The sequence below is a fragment of the Ipomoea nil genome, unplaced genomic scaffold, assembly GCF_001879475.1.
Source record: "Ipomoea nil cultivar Tokyo-kokei standard unplaced genomic scaffold, Asagao_1.1 scaffold1317, whole genome shotgun sequence".
NCBI classification, from domain to species: Eukaryota; Viridiplantae; Streptophyta; class Magnoliopsida; order Solanales; family Convolvulaceae; genus Ipomoea; species Ipomoea nil.
Genome location: NW_017617745.1, coordinates 4505725 through 4526658, shown reverse-complemented (window position 1 = coordinate 4526658; position 20934 = coordinate 4505725). Strand labels below are relative to the sequence as shown.

Sequence of the window (20934 nt, the reverse complement as noted above, 5' to 3'; positions counted from 1 at the left end):
CCATCTGATGAATGTTCGGCAGCGGGTATGGATCGAGCATACATGCTTTGTTGGAGGTCGGTGAAATCGATGCACATCCTCCAGGATGGAGGCTTTGGAACGAGTACAATGTTGGCCACCCACTCGGGATAAGTGACCGGGCGGATGTGCTCAATTGCTGCCATCTTTTTCACCTCCTCTCTGGCAAACTCTCGGCGATCGGATGATAAATGCCGAGTCTTCTACACGACTGGTTTCGTCACGGGATCTACAGCTAGCTTGTGACAAATTACAGTGCGATCGATCCTGGGCATGTCTTCAGGCCCCCATGCAAATATATCAGCGAATTCCCGGAGGATCGCTAGCACTTTTACTCGTAGCTCGGGGTGATGACCCTGACCAATTTTGATCTTCCTCTCCGGTCGTTCCTCAGATAAAAGAACCTCCTCAATCTCTTCGGAGGGCTCGGGTTGTTCCTTTCGATCTCCGACGGCTTCCTTGATAATGGTGTTCACTCGGGAAGAACCAACATCACGCCGATTGACAGCCCGGGTATAGCATTTCTTAGCCGATTGGACATCGCCTCGCACAACTCCGACCCCGGCAGGGGTGGGGAACTTCATGCACAAGTGAGGCATCGATACGATTCCGCCGACCCTCATAATGGTCGGTCGACCTAAGATGACGTTGTGGACACAGTGAAGGTTGACCACAATGAACTCCAACTCCGTTTTCACTGACTTTGGTGGGGTGCCGATCTCAACCGGGAGCACGATCTTTCCTTCGGGGCGAATGGTAGCCCCGGTAAATCCTGACAACGGAACACCGATCGGAATCAGTTCCCGCTTGTCCAATTTCAGCTTTCAAACACGTCCAAATAAAGAACGTCAACACTGCTCCCGGTGTCCACCATTACTCTCTGAACATCAGTTCCCATAATGTCAATCGTGACAACTAGGGCTTCCATTCCATGATCACCGCTTTCCGGCTGGTCTTCAAGAGTGAAGGTGATGGGCTCCATCTTTTGCCTCTTACCGGTTTCCCGAGAGTCGACGATCGCGACCGGGCAACTTTCCCGAGGTCAGGAAGCATCTTCCAAACCTCCGAATATGACGCGGATGGTCGGTTTGGACGCCGGTTGGCTACTAGATGGAGGATCGGGATCCCGCCGATCTTGATCTCTGCGATCGGAGCGATGATGAGATCGCCTTTGATCTTTTCTCTCGCCCACTCTTTTGTTCTCTTCTCTTTTCCCCACACATTTGTCTAGCTTTCCCAGGTTAAGCAAATCTTCCAACAGTTGTTTTAAATGTGTGCACTCCTCCGTGTCGTGTCCTGCACATCGATGGTAGGCACAATGTTTCGTCTTATCCGGCCCATCTGGTCCCGGTTGAGGTAAACGGATAAGGTTGCAGGACTGAGCGTATTGCATGGCCTCCGCCACTGATCGGTTCAACGCCGTGAACTCTCCTGGTCGGGTACGGGGTCGGGAATGATCTTCCGACCGATGATCCGCCAGACCGGAAGGCTTCCGGGATGATGTCCCGACCTCTTGCGACCTCTTGACGGCATTTGCCTCACCAGCATTGGCATAATCTGTCACTCTACGGAGGGCTTCTTCATATGTAGTTGGAGGGTGAAGTATAAAGTCCCGGTACAAAATCAGCTCGAAGAGAGATGTGTAGCATATGAATGGCTGTCAGGTCGTCCATCGGTTCGACCTCCCCGACCGCCGCCTTCCACTTTGACTAAAAATTCGGTCAAGCTTTCCCCCTCCAATTGCTTGGCCTTCTCGAGGTACATGTAGGGCTTCCGAATGACTTTGGAAGTGACAAACTTCCGCACGAACTTGGCTGCCAAAGTGGTGAAATCAGAGATGGAACCCGGTTGCAAAGTTCTGAACCACTCGGCCGCTCGACCGGAAAGCGTCGAGTAGAAGGCCCTACACATCACGGCGCCTGACATGCCCATCATCAACATGTTGCCATAATAGGTGTTGACATGCACTTCTGGGTCTGTCCGCCCATCATATTCCTTGTTGCCGGGGATGCGCAAATCGAGCTGGTAAGGCTGGGCCATAATCTCCGCCGTGAAGGGTGTCCTCAAGAGAGAGGCTGAATGATCGGTGGGAGGCCTCATAGCATGCTCGTTCTGCCAGCGAGTGAATTACGCCCGGAGCTCGTTGAGCATTCCTCGGGTCTCGTCTTGTACGACCGTTTGGGCTGGTTCCCGAGCTCGGCGTCGTCGATGGGATTTAGACCCACAATACCCAGACGACCCCTCCTAGCTCGTCGCTCGCATAGGCGAATCAACCAATCATCTGTTTGGATCCTGCGGTCCCAATCTTTGCCGCATTGCTGGTCGGAGTCGCTCGAATGCCATCGCCCGGTTGGCTTCTATCTCAAGGTCTTCAGCTACCTGAGCGTGTGTTTCCGGCTGAACATGTTGAGCCTGCCGTGGTTCCTCCATGGCCTCGGCACCCTGCGACCCCAACCTCGAACGAGCCGAGCGCCTAGCCCGGGGAGCGGGCTGAAGCTTCGGCTCGGTTGGCATGGTCGGGTAAATCGGAGGAGCGGAAGCTGGAGCCGTGTACGCAGGCGTATATGGTGGATAACCGATCGGTGGTGGATAATACATCGGTGTCCCGGGCCAATACCCATATTGAGGAGGTGAAACCGGGTACGGATACTGTCCGGGAAATGGATACTATTGACCGGGCGGCAGATATGCCGGCTGAATGTAATTGACCGGGTTCTGGGCCACCGAATGAGGTGGTGATAAATTGAGATTTAGGTCAACTGTTTGACCTTGGTACTGGGTACGCTGATGATCGGATGAACTTGCTGCATCTGCTTGGTCATCCTCAAGCGCTTGGTACATGAAAGGATACATAATGTTGATCGAGATCCGGACGCGTCTACAATAGCTTTCTTGTCTCGGGTCCCCACGGACGGCGCCAAAATGATAGTACTAATTCCACGTGTTAAGCGGTCAAGGTACGTAATACGATCAAGTCAAAGCAATAAAGTCTTTTATTGATCAGGAAGGACCTAATACAATCTAAGTGATTATCTCGAGGGCCGACTGACTGCGGTCGGGCAGCTCTGTAGACAATCTATCGATCGTTCCAAAAATCCCCCACACTATAGTCGTCGTGGGTACTTATAGCCGCTAGGCCGGAGACACAGCTCCGGCCGGCCAGCATGTAACCCACGTAGCATCCACGAGTCACCATCCCGCGAGCCCTCTCTGTCAACGTGTAATATCGCCATGTGCCTCTTCTCGAGATCCTTGACAAGGGTAGCTAATCGGGTGGCAAAGGCGATCGGTCGGGAAGTCTACCGGTTGGGTCCGACCGTCTTCTTTAAGAATATCCGACCTGTCTAACTTGCACAAAGAACAAGGGAAACCGAGCCATGTCGGTCGGAATATATCCTACGAATGATTAAGAAAGAGAAAAATATGAGTGAAAAAAGAAAATGATAAAGAAAAAATTGAACAAATTCTAACTTTAAAAATAAAGATAAAAAGGGTTCAAAAGTCTCTGACGCGCACACGCGCCCGCTGTGGGCGCAAAGTGTGCGCATCAGTCTTCTCCTCTTTTTTTTTTTTTTTTTTTTTTGAGAATTCCTTGCAGAAGGATAAACTTTAAAAATAACCTCACCCCACATCTAGAAAGAACCCCACCCAAGTTTTCTGACCTGACATAAATCTTGTATTATCCCCTAGTAGGGATGCTCTTCGAAGAAGAAGAAAGATAATATAACACTATCTTTATTCATGAAATACTTTTTTATTTTTAAAAGTTGGTCCTACTTCTACATCATCAAATTTGAAATTTATTCATTATTTTTTTAGAGAAAGGTCAAATAGAACCCTAAACTTTACCCCAAAGGTCAATTAGACCCCTAAATTTACAAAAGTACAATTAAACCCTCAAACATTTCAAATTGGGTCAATGAAACCCAAAAACCGATAAATGACCTGTTATTACAGGTCATTTCAATTCCGGCGACGAATTCCGGCCACTGGCGAAAAAATCCGGTCACCGGTGACAAAATCCGGTCGTCTTCCACTGGAGAAGACGAAGGCGACCATCCGGTCGTCTTCTCCAGTGGAAGACGACCAGACGGTCGAATTTTGTCGCCGGTCGCCGGAATTGAAATGACATGTAATAATAGGTCATTTACCAGTTTTTGAGCTTCATTGACCCAATTTGACATGTTTGAGGGTTTAATTGCACTTTTGTAAAATTTAGGAGCCTAATTGACCTTTTGAGTAAAGTTTAGGGACCTATTTGACCCTTTTTCTCTTATTTTTTCTACATTCATATTGGTAGGGAATATCCCGACCGACATAGCTTCACCACGACCGAGGAGTCTTTGTCTCTTTCTCCTTGTCTTTGCAGGTAACAGGTCGGGCTCCCTGAGAAGAACCCGGTCGGGAACCGACCAGGAGTTGCCCGAGCGGGGGTGACAACCCCGAGCGGTAGTCCTTCGGCAAGAGAGCTGACTAAAGACACGTGGCGGCTCTTTACATCGACAGGCAGGGCACCCAGGAGGAGGGCACGTGGTGGCTACGTGGAAGACATGCCGAGCAGCTGGGATCTTGTCTCCGGCACAGCGGCTATAAATGCCCACAGTAGCTACAGTGTAGAGGACTTTTGGACGATCGTTAGGTTGTAACTAGAGACTCCCGACCGCAGTCAGTCGGTACTCAGTGCAACCAAGTAGATTGTACTTAGGAACTCTACCTTGATCAATAAAGAATTACTTGCTTTACTTGGTCTTGGGTTATTTATATTGCTTACGTAGAATTAGCAGTATCATTTTGGCGCCGTCTGTGGGATCCGTGCAACAAGCCAACGTCTTGACGAGCACCCGATCACCATCCCAGCATGTATCCGTGGGCACACAACAACTTCGCCGACGACCAGGCGGATGCAGCGAGCTCCTCCGACCACTACGCTACCCAACAGCAGGGTCAGACGATGGACCTCAACCTCAATCTCTCACCGCCACATCCGTCAAATACATACCCGGCCGCCCAGCAGCCGGTGAACTATATACAACCGGGATACCCACCACCCGGTCTGCCATACCAGCAGCAGCCGATGATGTATCCCGCCCAGTACCCGTATCCGGTTCCACCTCCACCATACGGGTTTTGGCCAGGCCAACCGATGTGCTACACTTCCCCGGTTGGCTATCCACCTTACACGCCTGTCTACACAGCTCCAGCCGCCGCCCCTCCAGTACAGCCGACCGCACAAGTAGAGCCGCAGCGTCAGTCCACTTCCCGGGCTCGACGCTCGGCTCATTCGCGGTTGGGGTCGGGGGGTGCTGACGCGATGGAGGCACCAGTTCAGGCCGTTCAAGCGGAGGACCCAGAAGAGGTTGCCCGAGCGGTAGCTTTCGATCGTCTCCGACCAGAGATGCGCCAGCGTCTGGGACCCCAGGACCCGAACCCCAGGCAAGAGGACGAACAAATGCGGGAAGCTAGCCACGAGGCCTCGTCCGGGTACAGCGGGTCGAGATCACATCGACGTCGACGCGCTCGGGATACAGCCCAAGCCGCCCAGAACGCCGAGCTCAACGAAACCCGAGGGTTGCTCTACAACCTCCAGGCGGAAGTTGCGCAGCTAAGGAATGCATATCCTGCAGCACCCCCGGCCGACCGATCGACCCTCCACCAGACGCCTTTCACAGCAGCGGTAATGGCTCAGCCTTACCCGCTCGACTTAAAGGTCTCGGGAGAGAAGAGTTACGACGGTCGGACAGATCCTGAGGCTCACGTGAATGATTTTTTCAGCAATATGATGCTGAAGGGCGTTTCAGACGCCGTGATGTGCAGGGCCTTCTACTCAACCCTCACCGGTCGGGCAGCAGAGTGGTTCCGCACCTTGCCCCCGGGGTCGATCGACAAATTTGAGACCCTGGCGATCAAGTTTGTACGGAAGTTCATTACTTCCAAAGTGGTGAGGAAGTCTTACATGTACCTCGAGAAGGCCAAGCAGCTCGAAGGGGAAAGCTTGACCGACTTCCTCATCAAGTGGAAAGCAGCGGTCGGGGAGGTCGAACCCATGGATGATGCGACCGCCACCCACATGCTTCACATCTCCCTCCGGGCGGGGTATCTATACCAGGATTTCATCCTTCACCCCCCGACCACATACGAGGAGGCCCTCCGAAGGGTCACGGATTACGCCAATGCTGGTGAGGCGAATGCCGTGAAACGTTCACAAGAGGTCGGTTCTTCGTCCCGTAAATCGGCCGGCCGGGCGGAACATCAATCGGGACACGATCGTCCCCGATCCCGCACCAGGCCTGGTGAGTTTACGGCCTTAAACCGATCTGCAGCGGAGGCCATGCAGTATGCTCAATCTTGCAACCTCATCAAACTCCCCCATCCCGATCGAGACGGCCCTGATAAGAGTAAGCACTGTGCTTACCACCGATGCGCCGGGCATGATACCGAGGAGTGCACCCACCTGCGCCAATTGTTGGAAGATTTGCTCAATTTGGGAAAATTGGACAAGTGCGTGGGGAAGAGAGAAGAAAGCAAGAGGAATACCGATCGGAGGGATCACAGGCGATCTCATCACCGCTCCGATCGGTCGGGTCAGGACCGAAGAGACGATCGAAGGGACGATCGTCACGATGACCGACGGGACCCTGACCCTCCGTCCGGTAGCCGCCCGGCCAGCAAGCCCACCATCCATGTCATATTTGGTGGCTTAGAAGACGCTTCCCAGCCGAGGACGAATTGCCCGGTTGCGATTGTGGATTCCCGAGAGACCGGGAAAAGACAAAAAATGGAGCCCATAACCTTCACCTTGGAGGACCAACCTAGCAGCAGTGACCACGGCATGGAGGCGCTCGTGGTCACAATCGACGTCAAGGGAACGGACGTCCAGAGGGTTATGGTGGACACGGGTAGCAGTGTGAACGTCCTGTACTTGGACGTGTTCGAGAAGCTTGGCCTTGACAGGAAGGAGCTGACTCCGGTCGGAGTACCACTGTCGGGATTTACCGGGGCCCTCATTTACCCCGAAGGCAAAATCACTCTCCCGGTCGAGATCGGCACCCCCCGAAGTCGATCAAGACAGAGCTTGAGTTCGTTGTGGTCAACCTCCATTGCGTCCACAACATCATCCTAGGCCGACCCGCCATCATGAAGATCGGTGGGATAATTTCCATGCCCCATCTCTGCATGAAATTCCCCACCCCAAATGGGGTCGGTGTGGTCCGTGGCGATGTCCAGTCCGCCCGGAAGTGCTACACCCGAGCGGTCAACAGACGCGATTCCGGTCCGTCTTCCCGGGTGAACACTATAGCCAAAGAGGAGGCCAAAGAACGGAAGGAGCAACCCGAACCTTCCGAAGAGATAGAAGAAGTTCCCCTATCCGAGGACCGCCCGGATAAGAAGATTAAAATTGGCCGGGCCCTCACCCCCGAGCTCCGAGCGGAGGTTCTGAGCATACTCAGGGAGTATGCTGATATTTTTGCGTGGGGACCTGAAGACATGCCCGGGATCGATCGATCGGTCATTTGCCATAAGCTAGCCGTCGATCCCGCAGCGAGGCCGGTCGTGCAGAAGACACGACACCTATCTTCCGATCGCCGCGAGTTTGTCAGAGAGGAGGTCAAGAAAATGGCGGCGATCGAGCACATCCGCCCGGTTATCTATCCCGAGTGGGTGGCAAACATTGTTCTAGTTCCAAAGCCCCCAGCTTGGAGGATGTGCATAGACTTCACGGACCTCAACAAGGCCTGTCCGCTCGACCCTTATCCTCTACCGAGCATTCATCAAATGGTCGACGAGACGGCCGGGGCCGAGCTGATGAGCTTCATGGATGCCTTCAAGGGATATCACCAGATAATGATGCACCATGAAGACGAAAGCAAGACAGCCTTCGTAACCCCGGACGGGCTGTATTGCTATCGAGTGATGCCGTTCGGCCTCCGGAATGCAGGAGCGACTTACCAGAGGATGGTCAATATGCTCTTCGCCGATCTATTGGGCCGGACGATGGAGGCTTATATTGATGATATGCTGGTCAAGAGTCGGGACCGGTCCGACCACACTCGGGACCTCCGGGAGTGCTTCCAGATCATGAGGAAGTACCAGTTGCGGCTGAACCCGACCAAGTGTACATTCGCGGTTCAGACCGGCAAGTTCCTCGGCTACATGATGACCAAGAGAGGAATTGAGCCCAACCCGGCCAAAGTTAAAGCGATTCTGGACATGCAACCACCTTCTACCGTTCGGGAAGTCCAGCAATTGACTGGTCGGTTGGCAGCCCTCAGCCGGTTCCTCTCCAAGTTAGCCGAGCGCGCTTTACCTTTCTTCAAGGTATTGCGAAAAGTTAATGGGTTCGTCTGGGACGAAGAGTGCCGAGCAGCTTTCAATGAGCTGAAGGAGTACCTCATGTCACCTATTGTGCTCTCAAAGCCTGAGCTCGGAGAAGAGCTAGACGTGTACCTCGCCGTCTCCGATCGTGCAGTAAGCGCAGTGTTGTGCCGAACCGATCCGGAAGGGGTCCAGCGACCGGTGTACTATGTAAGCCACGCGCTACACGGTCCCGAGCTCCGGTACTCCCGGTTGGAGAAGGTCGTCTACGCCCTCTATACCGCCGCGAAGAAGTTGGCTCCCTACTTCCAGGGTCGAGCGATTCGCGTGTTGACCGATCAGCCGATCGGACCAGTCCTTCGCACCGCCTCTTCATCCGGTCGCCTAGTCAAATGGGCGTTAATGCTGACCCAGTACGCGATCGAATACCGACCGAGACCAGCAATCAAAGGTCAGGCTCTGGCAGATTTCTTGGTCGAGTGCACCGCCCGGGATACCCGACCCCCCGAGGTTGAGGATCCCGAGGCCGAGTGGTGGTCGCTAGCTACTGACGGGTCAAGTAGCAAAAAAGGAGCAAGCGGAGGAGTAGTGGTCACGAGCCCAGAAGGTTTCAAGGTGTATTTCGCTCTGATGTATCAGTTCCACCCGACCAACAACGAAGCCGAGTATGAAGCATTTGTGAATGGCTTGCAATGCGCTCGGGACTTGGGGGCTGAATACATCCGAGCCCAAACCGATTCTGCGCTCGTGGTCGGGCAAGTTCTCGGAGATTATGAGGTCAACGGAGAACGCCTACAATTATACCGAGACCTCGCCATGGAGAAGCTTGCACAGTTCCGGGGGTACACCGTCCGACACATACCCCGATTGGATAACGCCGATGCGGATATCTTGTCTAAATTGGCCCAGGACGCCCCGGAACACATGTCGAAGATAGCTCGGATCTTGGTGATCCCCAAACACAGTATCCATCGCCTGCCGGTCAACCCAATCCAACCGGTGGAAGATAGCTGGATCACCGATCTGAAGGAATACCTCGAGCACGGTCGACTCCCAGACGACCCGCAGCGTGCTCGAAAGGCCAAGCTGAGAGCCCCGAGGTTCCAGGTCTCGGACGGTCGTCTATATCGACGATCGTATGGAGGTCCTCTCATGCGATGCCTGACCGCGTTTGAGGCGGATTTAGTGATGAAGGAGCTTCACTCGGGAATCTGCTCCTCACATCAGGGGGGTAGATCCCTAGCTCGTCGTATCATGGTGATCGGGTACTATTGGCCGTCCCTCCAGCTAGACTGTGAAAAGTTAGCTCGGGAATGTGAGACGTGCCAACTATACGCCCGGATGCCTGGACGCCCGGCAACGTTCTACCAGCCAGTCACGACCGCAATTCCTTTCGCTAGATGGGGGGTGGATATCTTAGGCCCTTTCCCTCAGCTCTCCGGTCGGAGAAAATTTGTAATCGTTGCAATAGACTACTTCTCCAAGTGGATAGAAGCCGAGCCCTTAGCCACGATCACATCTCAGCAGTGTGCTCGGTTCCTTTGGAGAAATGTCGTTTCCCGTTTTGGCGTGCCCGTACATCTCATCAGCGATAACGGTCGCCAATTTGTGAGCCAATATTTTCAGAATTTCTTGGCCACGATCGGGACAACTCATGTCCGGTCATCTGTCGCTTACCCGCAGGGAAATGGGCAAGTGGAAAACGCTAACCGGACGATTTTGGAAGGTCTGAAAAAGAAGTTACACTCGGCTGGTCGTAGTTGGGCCGATGAGTTGCCATATGTCTTATGGACTTATCGGACGACCCCGAGGGAAGCTACTTCGGAGACCCCTTTCGCCCTGGTTTACGGAGCTGAAGCCCGGCTCCCGATCGAGGCGTGGATCCCGACCGATCGAGAGAGAACCTACAACGCGGAGGACAATGAACATGCCATGGCTGTGGACCTCGATGCGGTCGAAGAAAAAAGAGAGCTAGCCGCTCGGCGTATGGCCGAGTACCAGAAGCGCGTCAAGAGCTCGAAGGACGTCCGGGTCAACCCTCGTTATTTTCAAGTCGGAGATTACGTCTTACGACGAAGGGAGGCCAGTCAACCTTTAGAAGGGGGAAAGCTAGCTCAGAATTGGGAAGGGCCGTACATCATCAACGCTGTCATCCGGCCGGGGACATACCGACTAGAGACAACGACGGGTCGGTTAATAGAGGGGACTTGGAATTCCGAGCACCTCGTTCTTTTTAGGCATTAGCCTATTTTTTGTATTTTTAGACGAAGTGGGGGCTGGACCTGCGAGTTAGTCCCGGTCGTCGTTTCTATGTAAATTTTATGATTGTAAAATTAGTTCAACCGCCTGCGAGCGGGAAAGTTTAATGTATATACGATCAATGATTGCTTGACCGTTTGTATGCGGCGGCACGATCGGTTATTTCCTTTCACCCTCGTCATGAGCAGATCATTTCAACATTCAATCGATCGGGCGAAGTCTGTCGACCGGTCAAAACGCGCTCCACATAGGCGGACACTCAAGTCACGCCACCGATTGGGGAAGCCAGGAGCTCTCGGCATTGTTCCCTGATCCGTCCAACTTCTGTCCACTATCGCACCCACTCGTGCCTCGAGCGCACAATAGTGTGGGGGCTGGGATAAGGAAGTATACAAGGCCCGTCGCTCGGTTACATTCCGACCGTAGAGGCTTGCCTGTTCTCGGCCCGTCGCTCGGTTATGCTCCGACCGTAGAGGCTTGAAATTTTTTCGGCAAAGGCCCGGAGGTCGGGTCAACCCGATCGGTTGGCCAGTTTGAAGTCGAAACATCGAACGCACGACCAGGCCATAAGGCCGTAAGGTCGGGCGTTGAGCGGATCGAGTATCGCGAGACCGGGTCTAAAGGCCAGGTGGTCGAGTGATTATGATCAATGTGTGCAAATGGAGAAGCAAGAAAATAAAAAACGAGCGACATAAGATGGAGCAAAAATGAATTTTATTAATTAACAAAAGATGCCCGGTACAGTGCGGGACCGGGCTCCCGATCAGTCAGCGTTACAAAAAAGGGGAGACAAGCTTAGCCTACTTCTTCGCCTCCCGAGCTCCGGCAGCTGCTTCCTTCCCGCTCGAAGGGGCCGCCGACGATGCCCCGGGTTGGGAAGCCTTGGCTTTTGGGTCAAAGGGAGAAGGGCCGGGATCGGCTAGATCGGGGGGCAAGACCGAGAGGACCAGCTGAAGGTCCTCCCCCTCTAAAGCTTGCTCCAGCCGGGTACGGACCCGCTCGAGCATCTTCCGCTTCCCGGCCATGAAACCCCAGCGGCCGAACGAGACGATCAGCTCTTCACCGATCGCCGTTCCCCGGGCTTCAGTGAGGAAGGCCGAACCCAGGTCCTTGTCCTTGAAGGCGGCCCGCGCCAGCTCGCCCGGGTTCTCGAGCTGAGCCTTCAGCTCCCGGGCCTCCCCAATCGCCCGGCTGGCGACCTTCTCGGCCAGCACCCGCTCCTCATCACCCTTCTTCAGGGCCTTCTGTGTCTTCTCTAGCTCGGCCTGGAGTTCCTTGATCTCCTTTAGACGACGAGCAGCCGTCTTCTTGTGGTGATCGGCCTCCTCGGCCAGCAAAGCTTGACCCTGAAGAAGTTGGGTCGCCCGGGAGATCTGCAATACAAAGAAGATAGTCAAGATTAGCCCGATCAACGATATTTGGGCAAAGAAAGGTTAAAAGTTGGGACTCACCTCGGCCAGATCGTGGCCAATCCGTTCAGCCACCTGGGTCGGGGTCATTTTCCCCAAATCCGCTCGGGCTGGCGCGGCGTTACCGATCCGTGCCAGCACGGATGTAGGCTCCCTCTCCCGCCCGGCCGAAGGGGTCGGGCTGTGCTGCTCGCTGCGGCGCTTTAGGCCGCCCGCCTCGGTCGCGCCCTGGTCGGCGACCTTCTCCTTGCCCCGGGCGACCTCCACCCGGGTAACCAGGACGTCCGGCTGCTCCACGATGAAGCCCTCGCCCGTCGACACGGTCGAGGCGCTCAGAGGTCGGGCGGATGGGATCTCCTTCTCCCCGGCCGCCTTGGTCTTGGCCTTCTTCTTCCCGCCGAGCGAGATCTTGACGGGTGGGGGAAGGGCGGTGTCTTCGTCACCAAACTCGGCCATAGCTGCAAAACAAGAGCAGAGTTAGTTTGGTCAAAAATAAAGCTAGGTCGGGAAGAACAGCTCGGGCTAAACCTTTCTTCTTTCGTTTCGAAGGCTTGGCGACCGTCACGCCCATCGGAACGGGCAGATACTTCTCCGGCAGCTCGTACGTGGGGGGCGGGAGCATGGCAGCTGCGAGACTTTCAGCCGTCCGGTAGATTGTGTATTCGTGCACCTCGCTCGAGATCCGGCTGACCGCGTCCCTCAGCGCCTGCGTCTCGGCCGGCACCACTTGTTTCCGGAAATGTGTGCTCCAGACGCGATCGACCGGGAAGATCCAGGGCTCGTACTTGAGGGAGAAAATCCTGTTTTTCCACCCCTTGTTGTTCCCGGGCAAGCCTCTGATCGAGCACATATCCGTTCGGGACTGCAGCATCAGGAACCCACCCCCGTAGCGGCCCGGGAGAACCTTGATCTGGTAGATGAAGTTAAATAACTCCATCGTGCACTCGGCCCCGTGCCGAGCGCATATCTGTGGGAAGCAGGCCAAGATCCGATGTGCGTTCAGGCAGATCTGGGCCGGGACGACTCGGTAATAGGCCAAGAAGGCATTTAGGAGGGGGGTGAAGGGAATGGCGATCGGGGCTGTCAGGGAGTCATAGTGCATCCCGATCCACTTGCCCCGATGCCTGTCAATTACATTTTCCAGCTGCCGGCTCGTGTCGAATTCTGCCCGACCCCTGAGTGTTTCGGCAATCCGAGCCGCCTCGCCTTTGGACAGCAGGCTCATTTCTTGCTCGACGCTCTCGCTGTTCAGGAACTCGAGCTCGACGGCTGGTCCGGCCGGCCCGGCCGGGTCTTCTTCGGTCTGTTCGGGGGTATTTTCTCGATCACCCCCTCGAAGAGCAGCTTCCGGGTGGTCCCCAACCACCCGGGTGGGCGTTTCCCTAACGCCCTCGGTTGGAGAACCTCGCCCGCTCGACGTGGTCCTCTCTTCCCCTTCTTCGTTGGAGCTCCCCGATCCGCTTGAACTTGAGCTTGACGATCCAGAGGAGCTTGATGCGTTGTCTCGCTCGGCGGCTTGCTCGGGGGCTGGCGTCGCTCGGGACTAGCGTCCGGGGTGTAGGACATTATGTCCACTTCCTCGTCGCTGATGTGCTCGACCTCCTCGTCGTAATCGGCAATCGAGGCGTTTTGACTGTCCGAGTCTGTCATATCGATCTACCTAAAGGTCGGTCGGAGTTAGTAAGGACTTCAAACGTCCGGGACAGTTAGTTGACCTAGCAGTTCTACCTATAAATGAGTGCCTAAAGTAAAGAGGAGGGTTGAGAGCTTACCGATTGAAGGAAGATTGAAGTTCGAAGCTTGAAAGTTGAGGTTTGCTTGCTCGACTGCCTTGCTAAGCTGCTCTGCTCGGGACTCTCTGAGGGTACCGACTGATGCGAAAGAGTGAGGAAAGTTCAAATGAGGGCCTCAAGGGCCTATTTATAGGAGGACATTTAGGCGGGAAATGGGCCAACTTGCCTGACACGACCCGCGCTGAATCCAAGGCGACGGATGGGATCGCCAAGGCCGGCAGAGGCCGACACGTGGCGTAAGGGGAATGACAGCTGGCCGGTCGGTCTAATGCCTGACGGTTGGGCTTCTTCATCCCGTCCCGTTTTTTCCCGACTGATCAAAAAGGCCCGGGCTGGGGGGCTCTTGGTAGGGAATATCCCGACCGACATAGCTTCACCACGACCGAGGAGTCTTTGTCTCTTTCTCCTTGTCTTTGCAGGTAACAAGTCGGGCTCCCTGAGAAGAACCCGGTCGGGAACCGACCAGGAGTTGCCCGAGCGGGGGTGACAACCCCGAGCGGTAGTCCTTCGGCAAGAGAGCTGACTAAAGACACGTGGCGGCTCTTTACATCGACAGGCAGGGCACCCAGGAGGAGGGCACGTGGTGGCTACGTGGAAGACATGCCGAGCAGCTGGGATCTTGTCTCCGGCACAGTGGCTATAAATGCCCACAGTAGCTACAGTGTAGAGAACTTTTGGAGATCGTTAGGTTGTAACTAGAGACTCCCGACCGCAGTCAGTCGGTACTCAGTGCAACCAAGTAGATTGTACTTAGGAACTCTACCTTGATCAATAAAGAATTACTTGCTTTACTTGGTCTTGGGTTATTTATATTGCTTACGTAGAATTAGCAGTATCACATATAATACTCTTTTAGTTTCAAAAGCAGTCTTACATTCATATCACAATAATAAATTACTCCGTAATATATTTTTCAATAAATAAATAATACTAAAAGTTTAAAAATAAAAAATAAAAAAATTGCTGCCTAGTTACGTCTGATCTGATCTGGTCATAAACAAACAACATGAACAGAGATGAGCAAATTAAAGGAAATAACATTAAACTTTGAATATGCAATAACAGTAAATATCCAAAATGGTGCCACGAGTATGCTACCATTCATAAATTAGTCGTCAACTATAAATTTTATTAATTAAGTCTTCAACTATATAATTTTAACTCAGAGGAAATTTCAATTTTGGTCATATGACTATAGGGGTTTTGTTAATTTTAGTCCCTGACATTCAAAAGTGTCAATTTAGTACCTTAACTATGCAATTTTTGTCAATTTTGGTCACTCCGGCCAAATTATTGGCCAAATTTCGTCGGAAAATTTTAATAATTAAAATAATGAGGATATTTTGATCGTATCACGTCTCTTTTCTTCTTCTCCGTCGAGTCCATCCCTTTCTCTCCCGTTTCCGGCGTTCTTTCTCCCTGTAAACCCTATCTTTAATATCATCAAGCCTCTTTTCCCCATCATCTTAGTTCATTGCATTCACCAGAAACAGGAGAGGAAGGGATGGACTCGCCTGGGAAGAAGAAAAGAGACATGAAATGATCAAAATACCCTCATTATTTTAACAATTAAAATTTTCCGGCAGAATTTGACCGGCGATTTGGCCGGAGTGACCAAAATTGACAAAAATTGCATAGTTAAGGTACTAAATTGACACTTTTAAAAGTCAGGGACTAAAATTAATAAGACCTCTATAGTCATATGACCAAAATTGAAATTTCCTCTTTTAACTCAATAATTCGCAACTTAATTATTCGTTGAGGACCTTATTGAGTTATTGTGTAAGAATTGAATAATTGAAGATTTTCTTAATTAAAAATTGAATAGTTGAATACCTTATTGGGCAAGAATTGAAGAGTTTATAATATTGATGTTATACTTTCTTTAGAACCTGAAGATAACTAAATATTTATTGCCACATCAAAAAATAAAGGAATAAGGGTCAAATAGGCCATTTAACTGCACATAATAATGCAATTAGGCCACTAAACCTTAAAAAACAACAATTAGACCACTAAACTAACAAATTTCATTCAATTAGTCTAATTTATAGGTTTTGTAGGTTAGTAACAGGTCACCCAAAAAATTTAAAATATTTTTTAAAAAATTATTATTTAAAAATAATAAATTAAAAAAAAATGTTTCTTCGCTCTGCCGGAGACGAAGAAACTTTCTTCGTCTCCGGCCAGAGACGAAGAACCTTCTTCGTTTCCATGGCCGGAGACGGAGAGTCTCTTCGCCTCCGGCCATGGAGACGAAGAAACTTTCTTCGTCTCCATGGCCGGAGACGATTAAATTATTATTATTTTTAAATTTTAAATTATTGTTTTTAAATAATAATTTAAAAAATATATTTTAAAATTTGGGTGACCTGTTACTAACTTGCAAAACTTGTAAATTGGCTTAAATGCATGAAAAATGTTAGTTTAGGGACCCAATTGTTATTTTTTTAGGTTCAGTGGCCTAATAGCATTATTGTGTGCAGTTAGATGGCCTATTTGACCCTTATTCCAAAAATAAAAGTAATGAAGTACAAATAAGAAGTCTATTTAGTATAACTCTGCACGAAATTGATTAGAATACTACGCTGTCGTCCTAATTCCTATCAATAAGTGATAGGCAAATTATACTGGACCAAGGTAGTCCTTGATACTTCAAACACAATGTTAACATATATATAATTGATTATCTTATGTTTATATTCAGAAATTCTTTTCAAATACTGCAGTCACACAATATTTACAAATTTCATGTGTTGACTTAGAAACACAATGGTCCTGTTTGGTAAAAAATTGACTTATAGGCCAATTTTCCTTATTTGATCACTATTAATGGTTTGATTAGTTAAAATATCAATAAAAATATTTGGTTAATTAACTTTTTGCAACTCCAAAATGTTAAAATTCAAAAAGCTACCACAAACAACTTTTTCAATTAGCTTTTTTAGAAAAAAAAAAAAAATTATATCAAACAACTATCAGCTAACCACTAATTTACCAAACACTTTTCTACAACAACTAATGTTATCAACTAGTTATACCCTCTAATTAACACAATCAACTAACTGCTAACAACTATCAATTAATAGCCATTTACCAAACAAAACCAATTTTTATTCTAAAAGTTGATAATTTCAAATTTTCAATATTAAAAATACACAATTTAGAAGGAAAAATGGCACTTCCTTGCAACATTATTATGCAAGAGATTTGCATCAACTGATTCAAAAATAATTCGGTAGTTCACGGAGTGGTTAACAATCCTGCCTGCAATTTACAAAACTCTAGACTCCTCAGTCCTCCCCAACCCCAAACAACAAATGTTTGATTAATGATTGTATGTGTAACATAAACTATCTATCCACAAACTTATCCTCAATGCTCATCTCATCGGAGGGTGTTGGCAATTATGGGACGTGTGTGTTTTATTGGTGATGATGATGAACTCTCCATCCGTCTGCTCTTCTTGTTGGCAGACCCTTCACTCCGCGATCCCCTCAAAGCAGCCATAAGTTGCTGGGCTCTCGACCCACGCATATTTTTCTTGATTGCCGACATCGCCTGCTTTCTTTCCTCGCTCTCCAGGTTCTTCTCTAGTTGCCTTTTGCAAGAACCCGTTCTCGAATGTTGTGGACGAGGGATAGAACAATACACGTTTTCTGCAATCCAAAACCAAGACAAGAGTCATATATATGTATGTATATACACTATTACTTTTTCTGTCATAGAAATCAGAGAGTAATTTTACCAGGGGAGTCCTGTCTGTATATTTCCGGGCTTGGGGACCGTGGTGGCGTTGTGGGAATCAAATCCAGGACACGCTGTTTAGGAACACCAATCTTCTGTCTCTTGCTGTCTTGTAGAGATGGAGAAGCCATTTTCATCGTAGCTTCAGGAGAACAGACATCTAAAGTCTTAGTTGGCATCATCAATGGAGTTTCGTTTTCGTTTCCTAAACTTTCCTCCTCGACCCTCTCATGTGTCACTCCATTGAATCTCACCGGGGAAGCCACCATATCAGCAGCAACTCTACTGCTCATCCCGGGTGGATTACAAGAAACAACATCCTCATTATCTAACACCGACTTGGGAGAAGTGCTAGGCATTATTAGCTTTTGTGTTTCAATGAAATCCGAAAACCATGGAGTGCCTTGCTTGGCATAGAATAGAATATATGCCTCCTGTGACATCACAAATTCTTCTCTAACCCTTGAAACCTACAGAATTGTAAACATACCATCAATTTAATCATATCTAACAGATCTAACCAGATGGAAGCAATCAGCCATCTACTCTTATTAGCCAAAAATCAAAACAGGTGAAAGAAACCTTTTGCAAATGGCATACCTTTGAGTCATCAAACTTGTACCATGCATCCGAGGCAGAACGGATGAAGCAATAATAGTGCCCAGAACAAGACGAGAACCCATTGTGTACTACAATTGCATAAAGACAATATTTTGAATCTCCCTGCAGATGAAACATATAAAACAATATAAGAGATGTATTCAAAGTTTATGGGTTTAAGAAACATTTGCTATGTTTGGTAAAACTTATTTTATATACAAATAAGCTATAAACTCTGTTTGGTAAAATATGAAGAACTTAAGCTAGGTATGCCAAACAGAGCAATTGTATTAACAACAATCTAGCTATTCTTCTTGGACTGCCAAATTCAAGATCTAAACCAACCACCTAACATTCTAACAAATAATTATTTCTTTTGGGGGGGGAATATCAACAATTCCACATGGGAGAGGCCTGTTGAGCATATAACCATTAATGTGCAATCTAACTATCAGCTTAGGCTTTTAGTTGATATGGAGCACATGCTTCAATTAGGCCTAATGATTACTCACAAAATTGAAATCATTGCATGAATAATGCAAAATATAAGAGTGACTCACATTACTTATATGATTCTTTTCAGCATAAGGAAGCAAATCCAATTCGAGTGGGAATGCGACATGTTTGTCAATCTTCTCAACAACAGAACCATCATTTTTGAATCTCTTCAAATGAAAGGTAGCAACTGTCGGGACCTCATCCAGTAAAAGCTGCTTCTTGATCAGCACTTGCTCTTTACAGTTTTCACATGTGAACATTGTCTCTGGATCTTCAATGTTTTCGACCCTTGTAAAAGACTCCAAAGCAGCAGGGATGCTGTCCACATCTTCAATCTCCAAACTCAAGTCAATCAGGGGCTCATAAGTATCAGAGCAGTGGCCACAATTGCAACACCAGAGCTGCAAATAATTAGACCATTAATTATCAATTTGTGATCTACACACAAAATAAAGACTAAATCTAAGTCACTCTCGAGTCATTACTTTGCTAATGAGGCGGCCACCGAAGGTCTGTTTTACAAAGTTGCCATCACAACAGCTTTCAAGTCTATCTAGGAAACACTGGAGGAATTCATGAGCATCTTCCTGTTGGTACCTCTGAAAACCAGATGAAAAATCTGAATTTTTTAAAAGTTAAGGATCATATTGGAATAAGCTCTGATATAGCCAGTACAAGTCAAACAATATCATCTACCCAAGAGTAACCCCAACCAAAATTACTAAACATACAAACTTGTAACCACAAGATCACAATTTCGAATCCCAACCCTCTTTATTTACATCTTTGTGGTCATTTACCAACTAAAGTAACAAGACAAGATTTACCTAGTGCACACCCTGGGATAGTGACTACAAGTCGATCCCAACCCTCTTGGTCACGATCAACTACCCTCTTGGTCACGATCAACTATGGACAACCTAGGCTGATTTACATCTTTGTGGTCATTTGCTAATTAAGATCACAAGGCGGGATTTAACTAATGCAGTTTCCCTCATAACCCAAAAACAAATATTACCTACCCAAAATGAATACATACACAAGTTTATGGTAAGTACTAACAAAGGAGAGTGTAAATGGGAACAATAGAAAAGGATACAGTTTAAATTGTTGACAAGTTTCCAGGGGGAGACAACACCACTGTTGGTAGCCAAAAAGATGTCAATAAGCTCTTTCAGAGCACAAAGTGCACAGAACCCTTCAATATAGCCTGCAATTTATAGCAAACCGCATAAAATTTAGGGCAAAAAAAAAAAAAAAAAAAATCAGAATACAGGTCGCAAGATTAAAAATTTATAGAACCCAGATAATTACAACCCTAAAACTCTAATAGATTGATAGCCAAACAGCTTTAAAACAATTGAGTTTAAAAGGTCCTACCATCACAAGGCGATGGATGATTAGAAGCTTGAAGGCCTTTAAGCACAGGGACTGTGTGCATGAAGCATTGCAACACCGCATTCAGAAAGCAAGTATTACCTAAATTAGACAGCCCTCCACCCTATAAACGTTCACGAAAACAGTAAATACACAGTCCAACAAGATAAATCTCAATAAACGAAGTAATACAAGGACTATAATAACATACCACGAAGAAATGCTTGCCATCCTGAAGATCTTCCTTTTCCATCTCATCATCCCAATCAATTAAATCGTCGAAATCCGGCGAGGTTCCGGTGGCGGCAGGAGCCTGGGCCGGTGAAGTGACCGGAGATAAAGCCCGGTTTTTTGGCGGATCGGGGCAGTTTTGAGTTTCTAGGGTTTCTGAAGAATGGGTTTCCATTGGAATGCTGAAAATCAGTGGAGGTTTGGGAAGAAAATTGAAACCTAGGCGGTGATAGATCAGGGATTTGAAGTCTCGAGCAAGTGAAAATTGTGGAGGGAAAAGAATGAATTGGAATATTTTAGGGAAGATGGAAAAGAAAGGAGGGAAACACTGATAAATAAAATCAGTTTTTTTCTTCTTTAGACGAGAAGGCGGGAACATTGGAAACTAATTAGCCGCCAGCCCGCCATTTTGGTTTTTCGACGAAACTTGATTGGCTGGAGCGCGACGTGTCGGAAGTGGACCTTTTAAGGCTTTAACCAATCATGGACCTCTTCATTTTTTTCATTTGATTAATTTTAAACTCACACGACCCTGTTCTTAGAAATAACTATTTCCTACACTGATTTATATAATAAAGGTTGTAATTTTATAAAGTACTCAGGTTTATGATTAGTAATGTGTAAAGGCGGAATTACGGGGTGAAATTCTCTCCCTCTCATTCTGTTAAAATTTAAGTTTATAAGGGTTA

At 48.8% G+C, this 20934-nt stretch overlaps 2 protein-coding genes across 2 annotated transcripts; both read right to left on the bottom strand.

Annotated features, from left to right (window-relative positions):
• Nucleotides 1-1060: 1060 nt before the first annotated feature.
• LOC109185280 lies at nt 1061-2118 on the bottom strand. The gene is made up of 2 exons (XM_019335259.1): nt 1701-2118; nt 1061-1596 (listed from the first exon to the last, which is right to left on the bottom strand). The coding sequence occupies exons 1-2, from the start codon at nt 2116-2118 to the stop codon at nt 1061-1063; spliced, it is 954 nt and encodes a 317-aa protein (XP_019190804.1).
• Nucleotides 2119-16954: 14836 nt separating this feature from the next.
• LOC109185168 (ubiquitin carboxyl-terminal hydrolase 20-like) lies at nt 16955-20589 on the bottom strand. Its single transcript, XM_019335149.1, has 8 exons — nt 20226-20589; nt 20018-20138; nt 19737-19847; nt 19123-19256; nt 18700-19038; nt 18140-18262; nt 17541-18009; nt 16955-17451 (listed from the first exon to the last, which is right to left on the bottom strand). The coding sequence occupies exons 1-8, from the start codon at nt 20418-20420 to the stop codon at nt 17180-17182; spliced, it is 1764 nt and encodes a 587-aa protein (XP_019190694.1). The 5' UTR covers nt 20421-20589; the 3' UTR covers nt 16955-17179.
• Nucleotides 20590-20934: the final 345 nt, after the last annotated feature.